At 40.1% G+C, this 14,650-nt stretch overlaps 1 protein-coding gene across 2 annotated transcripts in view; it reads right to left on the bottom strand.

The window, feature by feature from the left end:
- Positions 1 to 4,839: 4,839 nt before the first annotated feature.
- amhr2 (anti-Mullerian hormone receptor type 2) overlaps positions 4,840 to 14,650 on the bottom strand; it is a 49,612-nt gene continuing 39,801 nt past the window's right edge. For both annotated transcript variants that reach the window (XM_008103666.3, XM_003216739.4), the window contains one exon: positions 4,840 to 12,371. In XM_008103666.3, coding sequence (XP_008101873.1) covers positions 12,243 to 12,371 — 129 coding nt within the window. In that variant the 3' untranslated portion in view covers positions 4,840 to 12,242. The remainder of the gene's footprint in view (positions 12,372 to 14,650) is intronic.

The raw sequence follows: 14,650 nt of genomic DNA, 5'->3' as shown, positions 1-14,650 counted from the left end.
GGCTGCAGTACTGGGGTTGGAAGCAAGGATGGAGAAACAGGCAACATGATGAGGTCAACTCATGTGTTTCCATAAATAAGTCCCACAGACGTTGCGCTTGACACAGGGTTGCCATTTTTAGTACCAATCATATATTCAGCACCACATCTTGTTCTGCCATTAGACAATGTCATTTGTGTCAATATGGACTGCTTTCCTTCATGGTTACAGCAAAGTCCGGCATATATGTTTAAAATACTGCTTGCCTAAAATTGTGTCAGAATAAATTCACAATGTGGAAACACTCTTGCTTTTACTTTCTTTTAGGACTGAGAAGAAATCCAGTGCGGAAAGCAGAGCCTGGGTGTCTGAGTACTTGCGTCAAGGACACAGGTCCTGCGTTTTCTGGTGGGTCCTGGCCTCCAGCCAAGCAGTTTGATGCATGATATGGAAACAAGCCACCCTTTTCCCTTCTGATGAGGTTGCAAGAATGCAATTCTGCTTGACAGCTGAAGGTCAAAAGGAGAACGCAGCTGAGCAGCCAGACCTCTTCTGCTCTCTCTTTATTTTCCCTTTATATCCTGAAGGCCTGAAACAGCTGGCAAGATGTTTATTTGATCACATTTCTATCCCTATCCTCTCTCCAAGGGACTCAGGAGACTCCCTATTACAGGGACACACTATTGAATTATACAAGGACCTCAAGAGGTAGGATCAGGTTGACCTAGGCAAAGCCACCCACATTTGTTTTTTATGTGAACTGAGATTGTAACCAGTTCCTCCTGACTCAAGCCTATTGCTTGACCCACTGGCTCTTACCCTGTTTCAGATGTGCCGCATTACAGCCCATATTGGAAGCAACTGAATGTCATGTTATGGATCTGTCTTTGGGGAAATATTATTCCCTACTTAGTATGTTTCTTGCAATTGCAAGTATGATATAGAGTAATAGATTTGTATAAATGTCATGCCCACCTATTGCTTCTGTCTATGGCAGGGGTCCCCAAACTAAGGCCCGGGGGCCGGATGCAGCCCTCCAAGGTCATTTACCTGGCCCCCGCCCTCAGTTTTATAATATAATATTTTATATCAGTCTTAATAATATAATATATTGTATATACATATAATATTGATAATAATATGTTATACAATAGGCTTGCTCAAATAATTCGATTTCCCCGTTACCCATTATTAATTCGTTATTTTCGTTTGTTTTGAAGCAATATACGACCTTGATTGTCCACACGTCTGGATATTGCGGTTTCGAATCGCGAGAGGCCGTTTTTCGTTATGTCGTCGTTTTTTCGTTAGGAAAAAAAAGCTTTTGCAAATCACCCAAACTCCCACCATTCAGGCCCTTTCCTTTTGCCCCTCAGCAAAAGGGGCGTCACGGGCTCAGCCAATGGGAGGGGGCGAGGGGGAAGGAGGCCGAGGAGGAGGAGGAAGACGGAGGGGGGAAATGGCCGCCGCCGCCTCGCCTCAGCTCAGGCCTGATGTCTCTCTGTGAGGCAGGAAGGCGGCAGATGGAGCCGGGAATGGAGAGACCGAGAGAGACAGAGAGGGGCCCGGCGGTGAGGTTTTGACGTCGGTGCGAAGCTAGGCAAGTGGGGTTTATATATCTGTGGAAGGTCCAGGGTGGGAGAAAGAACTCTTGGCTGTGGGAGGCAAGTGTGAATGTTGCAATTGGTCACCTTGATTAGCATTGAATAGCCTTGCAGCTTCAAAGCCTGGCTGCTTCCTACCTGGGGGAATCCTTTGTTGGGAGGTATTAGCTGGCCCTGATTGTTTCCTGTCTGGAATTCCCATTTTCTGGGTGTTGTTCTTTTACTGTCCTGATTTTAGCTTTTCTGTAGCTAAAAATGCATATAAAATTGATTCTATAGGGAGGATAAATGATTGGATTTCAACTCCGACAGCTTGGCTTTCTCTGCCAATAATGGTACCCATCTTGGATATTGTAAGGGATTTATTATTATTATTATTATTATTATTATTATTATTATTATTATTATTATTAGACCTTGCTCCCAGGAAGGTGCCTTCGCTGTGGCTCCCAACTTATCTATCTATCTACCTTTCCACATATTCTGCACATTGTGTGTATGTGTATGTATATTATATATACATGAGCCCCGATGGCGAAGTGTGTTAAAGCACTGAGCTGCTGAACTTGCAGACCGAAAGGTCCCAGGTTCAAATCCCGGGAGCAGAGTGAGTGCCCGCTGTTAGCTCCAGCTTCTGCCAACCTAGCAGCTTGAAAACATGCCAATGTGAGTAGATCAATAGGTACCGCTCTGGCGGGAAGGTAATGGCACTCCATGTAGTCATGCCGGCCACATGACCTTGGAGGTGTCTATGGACAACACTGGCTCTTGGGCTTAGAAATGGAGATGAGCACCAACCCCCAGAGTCAGACATGACTGAACTTAACGTCAAGGGATACCTTTACCTTTACCTATACACACACACACACAAACACACACACACATATGCAGGGACTATATATATATATACACAGTATATATCACACACACACCAATTTAACAAAGTTTCAGCCACAAAAACAAAGTTTCTGAAGTAGAACAATGACTTTCACAGTAAAGACAACCCAATTTAACAGGAAATAAGACTTTCAAAGCAGGAACAGATTTCTGCAATTATTAAAAAATGGTTTATTATAAAAGCTATGAAAATTCGCCAAAAATCAGAGGATAAGGGAAACGTTCCAAATTTTGGTGAGCTATCGGTGTTAAATGTGTTCTACCACTGTACCAAGTTTGAAGAAGATCACTCAAAAAATGAGGGTGGGAGAGTCCTGTAAAGTCCTCTCCCTCTGTGCTGTTTTTGGGAATTGCGCATGCGCGTCCGCCATTAACGAATTAATTTAGAAAATAACGAATTTTCGTTAATTTCGAAATTTTTTGGGGGCAAAATTCGGAAATACCTTCAAAAACGAAACGCTGCCCCCCTCTACTTTTGCAACGAGTTTAGAATCAAATTTTTCGTGGATCGATCAAGCCTATTATACAATATAATACTAATAGTAATACCATATAATAATATTAATTATATGTTATATATTACATATTATATAATAGTATAGTTGTATAGTTCAATATAGTAATATATAATGCTAATATTGTGCTATGCTAATAATATAATATATTGTATGTACATACAGCTGCTCTGAGTCCCCTTCGGGGTGAGAAGGGTGGGATATAAATGTAGTAAATAAATGCAGTAAATAAATAATTAATTTTAGACTTAGGCTCGGCCAAAGTCTGACATGACTTGAAGGCACACAACAACAACAACAACAACAACAATCCTAATTAACTTGACTATCTCATTGGCCAGTAGCAGGCCCACACTTTCCACTGAAATCCTGATAGGTTTATGTTGGTTAAAATTGTTTTCATTTTTAAATATTGTATTTTTTTTTCGTTGTTGTTGTTGTTACACTACAAATAAGACATGTGCAGTATGCATAGGAATTTGTTTTGTTTTTTTCAAATGATAATTCGGCCCCTCAACAGTCTGAAGGATTGTGGACCGGCCCTCTGCTTCAAAAGTTTGGGGACCCCTGGTCTATGGCATGCCATCAATATGCTGAGTAGCACATGTCTGCATCCTTTGTGTACCTTCTTCACAATCATCATGGATGTTGGGTAGTGGCTGTAAGATTGAGTTATGAATCAACATGTCTCATCTATTCTCTGCTATGAGTACAGGATGTAGCATTAGTCCCATGGGCCTAAATTCAATATGTTGCTTATGAATGGTACAGAATATCTCTTTGGCTATAAAAGAGGCCTGCAGACCAGATCGGGGGGACTACCAATTCTCTGGAGCAGAATTTGGGTGAGCTTGAGAAGCTGCAAAAAAGAAGCAATCGCCATAACACTCTCAATACTAGATTACACTTTTCCTCCAGTGGATATCCAGTATTGAATACAGTCTTCAGTCCCCATCTGTGACCTGAGAATAATAGCTCTGATCTCCTTTCCAAAGCTGTTAGGAGGATTACAACTAACGAATATTGATGAAAACGCTTGGAATGCTTATGCATATTGATATGCCCACTCATAAAGATCTGTTAGAAAGTTCGCATCAAAATTTGAAGTCTTCATCACATGAAGCTGCTATTCCAGCATGAGCACTTTCATTATCACATTTCCCTTCAGTCTTGTAATTGCCCTGATTTGATTTGTGGTCTCGCGATCATACTTCCATGTACTTCCCATATCCATACTTCCTCTTAATCCCATATACTCATATTTCCATTATTCTATATTTTTTATAAAGTGATTACACATAGTAGTTAATTTTAAAAAAAAAACACAGTAAAGTGAAAATAACAGTTCTGGGATAGTGAAGGGAAGGGGAAGAGAGTGGGAGAGGAGGATAGTCCTGAAGGTGTGCTGGACACACAAGTGGAATGGACACATTGCATAAGGTAAGTGATGGGAACAGTGCAACATTGGCAGTTAATGATGGGGTTTGCCAGTACTGGGATGCATGTGGCGTCGTGTGATAGTGTTTCAAATATGTTTTCCCTTTCCTACGCAGAAGGAAATTTCTACAGTCACACACTTCAAATCTGTGGAACACCTTTTTGAAGGAGACTCACCTGGCAACCTTCACAATAGCATTCCTCCAACTAGCAAAGACTCCTTCAGCAGGCATTTGCTTTGTCAAACTGCGGGTGTTCAAAATCCTTATGTTCTCTTTTTTCTTACATTCTCTTTTGTTTCTAGCTGTCTTTTTAATCTTATGTCTTGCTGTTATTTTAAACTGTTGTAACCTACCGCAACCCCTTTAATGGCAGAGTGAAGTGTTTCTAAATAAATAAAAATACTATACATTCTCAGCATTTATTCATTCATCACTTAGCCCTTCATGTGAAATGCCTTCTGTATGTCAAGTATAAAAATAAAAATGCACTTGGCCTTGCCTGCAGGCTTCCAGTCTAAAATAAAAACTAGACAGAATAGCAAAGGGGAAGGAAGGTACAAAAAAAGGTGACCACATTTACATCAGCAAAAAATTGGGAAGGTGAAGAAATACAGATTTGCATAAAATTTCATGTGCTGTAAATATATCTGTGATTTAATTTAGAAATACCATAATAATAGTTGCTGTTTACCTTCCTTTCTTAGTTTTTTCCAATATACCTCACAACCTCCGAGGATGCCTGCCATAGCTGTGGGCGAAACATCAGGAAATAATGCTTCTGGAACATGACCATACAGCCTGGAAAGCTCACAACAACCCTGTGATTCCGGCCATGAAAGCCTTCGACAACACACAAAACAATGTCAAACTAAAATTCCAAAGGCTGTGAAAACAAAAAGGATTTCAACTGAGATTTTAAAAGAACAAGGGAAGAAGCAGTCCACAAATGTTCAAGGAGACAATTCCAAGAGTATGGATCAACAAATGAGAAAGGATGAAGTCGTGAAATGCAAATCTCAAGCAGGCCAGTAAAAGAAATAAGGGCTGAAAAATGGGGGCAGCTCTTGTGTAGGGGTTTGAATGCCAAAATAAGAAGCTTATATTGATAACTAATAAAGCAATATCAAAAGTGGAGTAACACAATCAAAACTATAATCTTGACAACTGAACATTGAATGGAAACCAGAGGACTAAGGGTGAGATAATGGAAGATCAAAAGAAGACTGCAATAATCAATGCATGAACATTAGAAGAGGAAGCAGAAAAAAAGTCTTCTTTTGGCAGTCTTATAAAGGAAAGATCGACATGACTTTGCTATGTCCTTAGTGTGAAAGACAAAGGACAATGATGAGTCAAAAAGAAAGAAAAATGTACTTCTTTCACAGGATAAATAGGAAAATTATTAAAACTGATTGAGAATGCATGCTGTAACAAAAGGTTTCAGAAGAAAAATAAACAGTTCTACTTTTGCAGTGTTAAATTTTAGATGGCTATGAAGCATCCATGCTGGAATAACAGAGAGACATACTGTAATATGATGTTCAATGTCAAAAGAAAATACTAGAGTCAGGAAATACAGCTTAATATCATCCGCATAAAAATGATATTGAAACCCATATGAATGGATAAGATTACCTAAAGATAGTGTATCAAGAGAATACAAACAAGGGCCCAGAACAGAGAGCTTTGTGGAACTCCAACCAAAAAGGAAAAAGAAGATACATGCCCTCCAGTTACTACATTAAATAACCAGCCAGAGAGATAAGATGTGCACCACCTCTTGACATATTTCTCCCTTTAGCCTCCATTTGTGCCTCTTCAAATTCCACAGCACTGTTGGCAACAGCTGACCTCCAGTTAGAGCACTTGAGGGCCAGGGCTTCCTAGTTCTTGGTGTCTATGCCACAGTTTTTAAGGTTAGCTTTAAGCCCATCTTTACATCTCTTTTCCTGTCCACCAACTTTCTGTTTTCCGTTATTGAGCTGAGAGTATAGTAACTGCTTTGGGAGACGGTGATTGGCCATTTGGACAACATGGCCAGTCCAGTGGAGTTGATGGCGGAGGAGCATCACTTCAATGAAGGTGGGTCTTTGCTTCTTCCAGAACGCTGACATTTGTCCACCTGTCTTCCCAAGAGATTTGCAGGATTTTTCAGAGGCAACATGTTGAGAGTGACATTTGTAGACAGTCCATGTTACACAGACGTATAACAGGGGTGGGAGGACAATAGCTTTATAAACAAGCATCTTGGTATCCCTTCGAATGTGTCAATCCTGTCTCAGCCTTCCAAGAGGTAGCTAGATTAGATCAGCACCCTGAGTAACTTTCCTATCTTACCATGGAGTTCATACAATAAAGCTTCATTTCTTTCTCTGCACCATTGGCGCCTTTGCTTCTTAACTCTGGGACTCAAACCACTGCATGTAAAGCTCTCCAAAACTGTTGCATGCACTCGAACAGGGGCAATGTACATAAATAGCATATTCCAAAACAATTGGGAGGAAAGACAACAGAGAAACAAAGTGATAATTAGAAAGAGAAGATGGATCATGCATAGGCTTCTTAAGAAATGGAAAAACAGTGGTACGTTTAAATTCAGGAGGAAATAAAGCAGTAGAAAAGGACAGTTCAACAATATAGAGAAGACAATGGAGAATGGCAGGACCCTGTGCTAGTTAAATTATGAGGCCCCTTACTTACTTGGGTCTTGAAGGAGTTAGGCCCAGTAAGTCTACACTGCCTGCTTTATGGCACACTCCTATAGACTTTTTAAGACAAGAGACAGAATATTCCATTTCTTGAAATTAATTTTACTTACTTTCCCAAAGTTACCTCTCCCCCCTTTCTTCCTCTTCTTATATAAATCAAGGTTCAAGCCCCCTCCAATGATTATATCCCCCACTACCTCCTGTTCTATTTTTTAAAAAGTTTTATTAATGAATCTTATTTTATTCTGGTTGGGGGCATAAACAGTAATTAATGAAACTGCAATTATTTATTTTCCCTCTTACCATTATAAACCTCCCATCCACATCGGTAATTATTTTTTGTACCTCAGAATCAAGCTCATCTCATATGATAATGGCGATCCCCCAAGATTTGTTTGTACCCCTAAATTCAAACTGAATTCCCCAGTTAGTGAAGTTTAACCATTTTGATCTCCCTTTTTTGTGGTTCTCTTGCAAAAAAGCAACATTTATTTGATTTTCTATTAAGGGTTTACTTAGCCTACTGTGATGTCCCATGGGCCCCTGGGTCGTGACCATGGCGCCATTATGGATCAAAGTGATGAGGAAATGGGATTTCTGCCGTTTCAGCAAGAGGTTGTTCCTTTCCAGATGCCTTTTGTTGACAATTCTAGCCCGGAGCTCATTAAAAAGGACCTTGAACAGGCGCCTATTCCCAGCACCTCTCCCCCCTTTGCGAGAAGGGAATTTTGGGAGACTAGCCGCTCAGAGAAAGCGCAAACACGAAAAAGCGCCCGATTAGCGGCTAGACAGAGCGCTAATTTGCTCGTTTCCCCTGAGAGTTCTTAGGGAGGATCGCATCTGGCCGAAGATGTTGTTTCAGTTCTTTTCCCTTGGGAAAAGGAACATTGGACACCTGCTTTGCAGGATGATTTGAAGTTCTTTAAAAGTTCCCCGCACCGGCTAGTCCTTGCGGAGTCAATGTGTGAATTGGAGGATTAACCTCGCTTCCAGCCAAGTATGGACTGCGTTTAAGTCCACTGTCTTCCAGCCTTTTCGTGCCTTGCCAAGCCATGTTCCTTGACTTGTCTTGCCGTGAATCCAGTCTTGTTTTGCCGTGCCGTGTATCCAGCCTTGTTTCCAGTTACTTGCCTTAGGACGTGTACTGAACTCTAGTGAAAGACTTGGACGTTTTCCCCACTCAAACTGCTTGGAAGTTTGATTGTGTTTCGGTTTTTTGGATTACAACTTTAAACTCTAATATTATATATTGGACAATATATTACTGGACTATATTTGACCTTCCCTGAAAGGTCTATTGATGGACTATATTTTCTACTTGTTTTCATTTTAATTCCTTAATTCCTTAATAAAGATATTAGATTGTTTATTGGCCTCAGTGTATTGGTTTCCAGTGCTCACGCAGCCAGGGGCGTCACACCTATGTCTTTTTACTACTGACTCCAAACCATTCACTAATTTTTAAATCACCCATCCACCTTTAATTTATTAACTTTTAAAATCTTCATGATTTAAATTCTCCTTATGTGATAGTTGTGCATAACTGTTCCCTTCCTTCCCTTCCCTCCCCATCTGGAACACAATTCCTCCCTCCTATCCGTGGGAGGAATGGCTGAGAAGGTGTCTTCCCTACCTTCTCCATCTTAATTATTTTAGCACAATACTGCTGATCACTTATCAGTGGGGGAACTCACTTCATTATGGTAATATGGGACACACATACTGCTTAGACCACAGTCAACTTGTGTTAATGGGTTACTTGGGGACCTAGCAACCAATAACAATTTAGTAAAGTAGTAGAAATAGATCAAGTCTTCCCCACTAACAACAAAAATTGTGTTGAGCAACATTAGGGAAATGTGGCCCCTTTCTTTCAAATTCTGTATTTAATAATAAAGGCTAAAGGATAGTATCTCCCAGCTCTTAACTCCTCCTGATCCAGAGGTAGTCCTTTCTTTAACCCAGTGGTTCTCAACCTGGGGACCCCAGATGTTTTTGGCCTACAAATCCCAGAAATCCCAGCCAGTTTAGCAACTGTTAGGATTTCTGGGAGTTGAAGGCCAAAAACATCTGGGGACCCCAGGATGAGAACCACTGCTTTAACCAATTACAAAGCATATAAAACCCAGTAACCCCTAATTGTGAAATATTACTTATGATTATTCACGTTAAACAACAATTTCTAGGTCACATAATCCTCCCCTCCCCTTAGTCTTAAAGGTTATTTATGGTTGTTTGTCCATGCTCCTAGTTGGTATGCATTGTTGGTCCTTCTTCCCACTTTGTCTTTTCAAAAACTTTTTAAACTTCCCAACTCTTTTTTTTTGGGGGGGGGGGCAGGAGAACTGTTGCTCCTGTAAGCTGCAAGATGCATTAAGTTACTTTTTAAATAGGTTGCAAGGCCTACCTTTACTTTTTAACCTTAAAAAATATTTTCGAGAACTGCAAATCAGCTTTTGGCCACTTCAGGGGCTACTTTATTTCTGACAAGTCTGTGTGGCTGCCAGAGGGCTTTCAGGGCACAGAAGTAGTTTCTAGACCTGTCACACATGCTAATCCAGTGCAACTGTAAATCACTGGATTCAACTATCAGAAGACAGAAATACAGGGCAATCATTCTGGGAATATGTGGTTAAAGCAAAATCTACTTATAAAGAAAGAGGTGGACATACTCTATCCATGGCATGAGGAAGATAAATTAGTCTCAGTGGAAAAGAACACAGAAAACAGGACATAGCTGGGAACCTTCTAATATTGGCTTGCACCTGACTCTTATAGCTGCTGCGAGAAACTGGTGTTATAAACTGTCAGAATTGAACAGGTGGCTTAACTCTTCCTCTGGATGGCTCCTCCAAATGGCACTCAAATCAGCATCAAACCTCACAATCTCATGTAAAGCTCTCCATCAAGTCAGAGTGATAGCACAAACATACACATCTCTGTTAAGAAGTATGTATCTCTGGGTTTAGTGAGTACAGGATTACAAACAGGAAGCTACAGTTCAAAAGGAAACTTCTTTCTCTCACTTTAGAGTACGAGTGTTCAACCTCGCTATCACAACTACAATCACAAAGGGCAGCATTCATTCAGAGATAACCTGAAAGAATCACCTTGTAGTGGTTGGACCCAGAGTGACCCCACTTTCTCTTTTAAGATCAGTAACAGAATCCTGATGATACCATCACACAAAATTGCACAGGTTAACACATGACCCCCATTATACACTGCTGCTATAGACAACCATAATTTTAATGTTACAGTAGAGTCTCACTTATCCAACATTCTGGATTATCCAACGCATTTTTGTAGTTAATGTTTTCAAAACATCGTGATATTTTGGTGCTAAATTCGTAAATACAGTAATTACTACATAGCATTACTGCGTATTGAACTACTTTTTCTGTCAAATTTGTTGTATAACATGATGTTTTGGTGCTTAATTTGTAAAATCATAACCTAATTTGATGTTTAATAGGCTTTTCCTCAATCCTTCCTTATTATCCAACATATTCACTTATCCAACGTTCTTCCGGCCCGTTTATGTTGGATAAGTGAGACTCTACTGTACTTGAAGAGTTCTCTGCTTGAGCATATTTATTGATGCAGAGAGCTTCTAGACCTGGCGAAAAAGATCTCTTCTGACATCTATGGGCATTCTGCACAGATATCTGTATGTACAGAAAGTGTGTTCTGTCAAATGTTAGACAGACCATTGTCAGGGAAACATTCATGACAATGCCGACAACTGTTGTGGCAGGCCCCTGTGGAAGCTGCAAGTATTATCTAGATTTATGGGGAAAAGTGTTCTACAGATTATTTTAGGTTTAAGATCCTCATTGCACTTCATACTCTCTACCTTACATGCCCATTATCCATCCTTTCAAACAAATATCAATGCAAGCCAAGATATTTGGCAGCCAGCGGAATGCCACACACACCAAGGTGCACAGTACACAAACACACACATATTTCAACAGCCTTAAAGGAACAGAAACTGCAAATCATTTTGGCAAATAAGACAGTGATTTCAGTGGGCAGAATAGTAGGGTCTGTCATCATAAAGACATTGACACATTCCCTTTCTCCCAATCCTCTCTTCTCCATGCTTTCATTTTCTCTCTCTCTTTTCCTTTCATTCTTTCTCTCTCATGCCTCTCTCACACCACGTCTCCTTCTCCCTACACACAACAGGACCACACACTAAGGATTAGTTATCTTGGCTGGGGCTCCAGCCCTTCCTTTGGTATGCATTACACGTGGACTTTCAAATCCATTTCTATAACATTATTTACATAACTTTAAAGTAGATGTGAAGATATTGGGATATAGTTCAAATTTTTCCACACTTTAGCTCAGTCATTAACTAGAATGGAGACCGCAGTCAAGAAATCAGAAGAAGTCTAGGACTTGGAAGGGCAGCCCTGAAGGAACTAGATAAGGTACTGAAGTGTGAAGATTTATCATTTAACACTAAAGTCAGGATTGTCCATGTCACCACATTTCCCATTACTATATATGGTTGTAAAACCTGGGCAGTGAAAAAAGCTGCTAAGAAGAAAACAAACTCATTTGAGATGTGATGCTAAATAAGAATTCTATGGATAGTGTAGGTTGCTTTAAAAAAGACAAATAAATGGATCCAAGAGCAAATCAGTTCTACAAACCAAGATGACTAAACTAAGGCGTTTGGACTTTGGACATATTATGAGAAGACATAACTCACTAGAAAAGGCATACATGTCTAGAAAGATAGAAGGCAAGAGGACATGTACAATCAAAGGGCTACAGCCCTGAGTCTGCAACCTGAGCAGGACTGTTAAAGACAGAGAGGTCAATGTGTTGTCGAAGGCTTTCACGGCTGGAATCACTGTGTTGCTGTGATAGAGAGGTCTCTCATTCATAGGGTTATCATAAGTCAAAGTCAGTTTGACGGCAATTAACAACAACAATTCATGTGAGAATTGTAAAGGAACATATCTACTTCACTTTGGTGACTCTAGATAGGATCCTATTGAGAAGGAATTTCCTTAAGGGCCTCTTGTTCTTCTTGGCAAAAGAGCCCTCCTAATGGTACAGTGCAAAGCATAATGCGCTCTGATCTCAATCTTCTTGTGCCAGATCCTCAGTGCCCAACCTCTGTAGTCTCTGCTGGGCACACTCAGCTTGCAGTCGAGCTTCTGGTTCAGGGTCCCAGCAGTCCTCTAGGAGCTCCTGTAGGCAAACAGCAACCTGGGGGGAAACAAGAGAAGGGGGACAGCTGGACCAGACAACTACAGGACTCCAGAGTATGGGACACTGGGCAACTGGATGCAAAAGAAGACAAGATTCCTGCTGCCTTCTTATCGGTTGTGTAGCAAAGGGAATTCCAAGTGGTGTTGCTTTTCACGCCAGCAACTCCTGCTGAAATAACCATCTTCTACTCAAGTATTCAAAGGAAAGCAAGATCCCTGTCCTGTTTTGTACTTGGAAAGTCCTGGAAGCATAGTTAGAAAAGAAATATGAGCTGTGAAATATATCATGTTAACTTCAACAGGACTTGTACCACTTTACTGTTACAAGGAATATCAAGGGAGGCTGTTCTTCTGATCTTTACGGCAGCTCCCCTCTTTCCTTACATCCAGTCTAGACAGTGGAGCCCTCTTCAGGCATGCCCCACCTTGTGGATCTCCTCTTATCTCTGTCATATATCCCTGCTTCCCTGACCTTCATTCTTACAGTTTTACTATCTTCAGTCACCCGACTCTCATACATAGGCCCTTCCCTTTTCTTGCTGAACCAGGCTGGTTTCAAAGATTTGCGCTTCCCCATTGCTAGGTAAAACACCAGTAGGTGCCCTCATCATAGGGATACTTCCAGCAACACAGATTGCTAAAGAGGTATACATTCCTGTTATCTTCATTTAGCAGCTTTAGCTTCTGACTCCACCCTGAGCCTCCAGTTTTTCTACCATTGTTTGTTCCTGATACTATGAGCTGGGCTTCTATGGTGGCCAGGCAGGCTTGTGACTGTGGCAGAAGCAGTAGTGAATGAGGGTTTCCATGTAAATCCACTCCAGGATTTAGTATGAATTTTAAAAGAGCTATCCAATATGGCAAGTCCCTGCTCCCCAGTAAGCTCAGCATCTTAGATGGTGATGACGATGATTTTATTTGTACCGCCCTGTATCCCCCTGGGGAGATAGAGCGGAATATAAATAAAGTTGTTGTTATTATTATTATTATTATTATTATTATTATTATTATTATTATTATTATTATTACCACATTTTTTCCAGGTTGGGATACAAAGAGGTTAACAACTTCAAAAGTGACATAGTTAAAAACATATAAAAGGTAATAATTAAAATATTATTTAACTAAATCAGCTTTTAAAATAATTCAATAAAAACAATCCTAAAATAAATTTAAAAGTTGTTAAAAATGACTGAGTGCCACCTAGTCCGTTTCAGTTTTAAAAGTCTATCTGAATAAAAAGGGTTTGGTCTGTCTGAGAAGGGAATTCTAGAGAAAAGGCGCAACTACCAAGAAGGCCTTCTCTTGCATCACTACCAACCGTAGTGGTACTTTAAAGGTAATAGGACTTTTAACATTTGGATTACATCCCAGAGCAGATTCAATACCAATACCACCACCTTCACCAACAGGAAGCCTTGGGTCAGACAGTAAGGAAATATTGATAGCTACAGAGCTGAGAGGCTTGGCCTGAGAACTGTGGTGTGAGCCAAACACTAAACAAAAAATTATTTGCAATATTAAATTCAGTTCCCAATTTCTGGCAACCGCATTTCAAATCTGGTGCATTTTCTCACTACATGATCTGAAGGAAGTTGGAAACACACTGAAAGTCCTACTTCCTATAAGCTGACTACTAGTTCATTATCTAGAAATACTTGGATTAGTCAATAGGTTCCATCTTTTATTCACTGTGGTGACAATTTCAATATGCGGTGGGTGGATGTAGCTTTCATGTTGGAAAAGAAAATGTAGGATATGCATAAATAATCTAATTAGAAGAAACTTTCATTTTCCATTAAGATCTACATAACAGCATTTTAACCAGCCCTTGGAAATACATAAGTGGATTTGAGGGTCAAATTAGATTTTAGAAGCACATGAGAAGAACAATCTCCTTACTTGAAAAACATGAAAAAAATCACCCCTAGAATTATTCTCTTCAAAGTTACAGACTTACATAGTTTTAAGTACCGTAAGTTTCTTTGATTCCACCATAGAAAGACTGTTATATACATCTGGCTTTGATTTTATCAAAATATGACTTCTAATGTCTAGCTTGGCCCTGGATTTATTCACACTTATGCTTCTTATCCCCGGACTTGTCTACACAAATGAAAAAAAAATCTCACTCATCTTGAACTACAATCAGACTATACAACTTGTGGCCAGTTCCACTTCTATAGCTTTGAGTCCATCTTCTAGAAATCTGGAAGATTACTACAGAACTTCCTGGAAACTCTGCTGTACCCACAATGTTTTTGAAGCCTGGACAGC

Source organism: Anolis carolinensis, chromosome 2 (genome assembly GCF_035594765.1).
Source record: "Anolis carolinensis isolate JA03-04 chromosome 2, rAnoCar3.1.pri, whole genome shotgun sequence".
Taxonomy (NCBI): domain Eukaryota; kingdom Metazoa; phylum Chordata; class Lepidosauria; order Squamata; family Dactyloidae; genus Anolis; species Anolis carolinensis.
The sequence above is the reverse complement of the archived record's forward strand: the minus strand, read 5'-3'. Positions and strand labels throughout refer to the sequence as shown.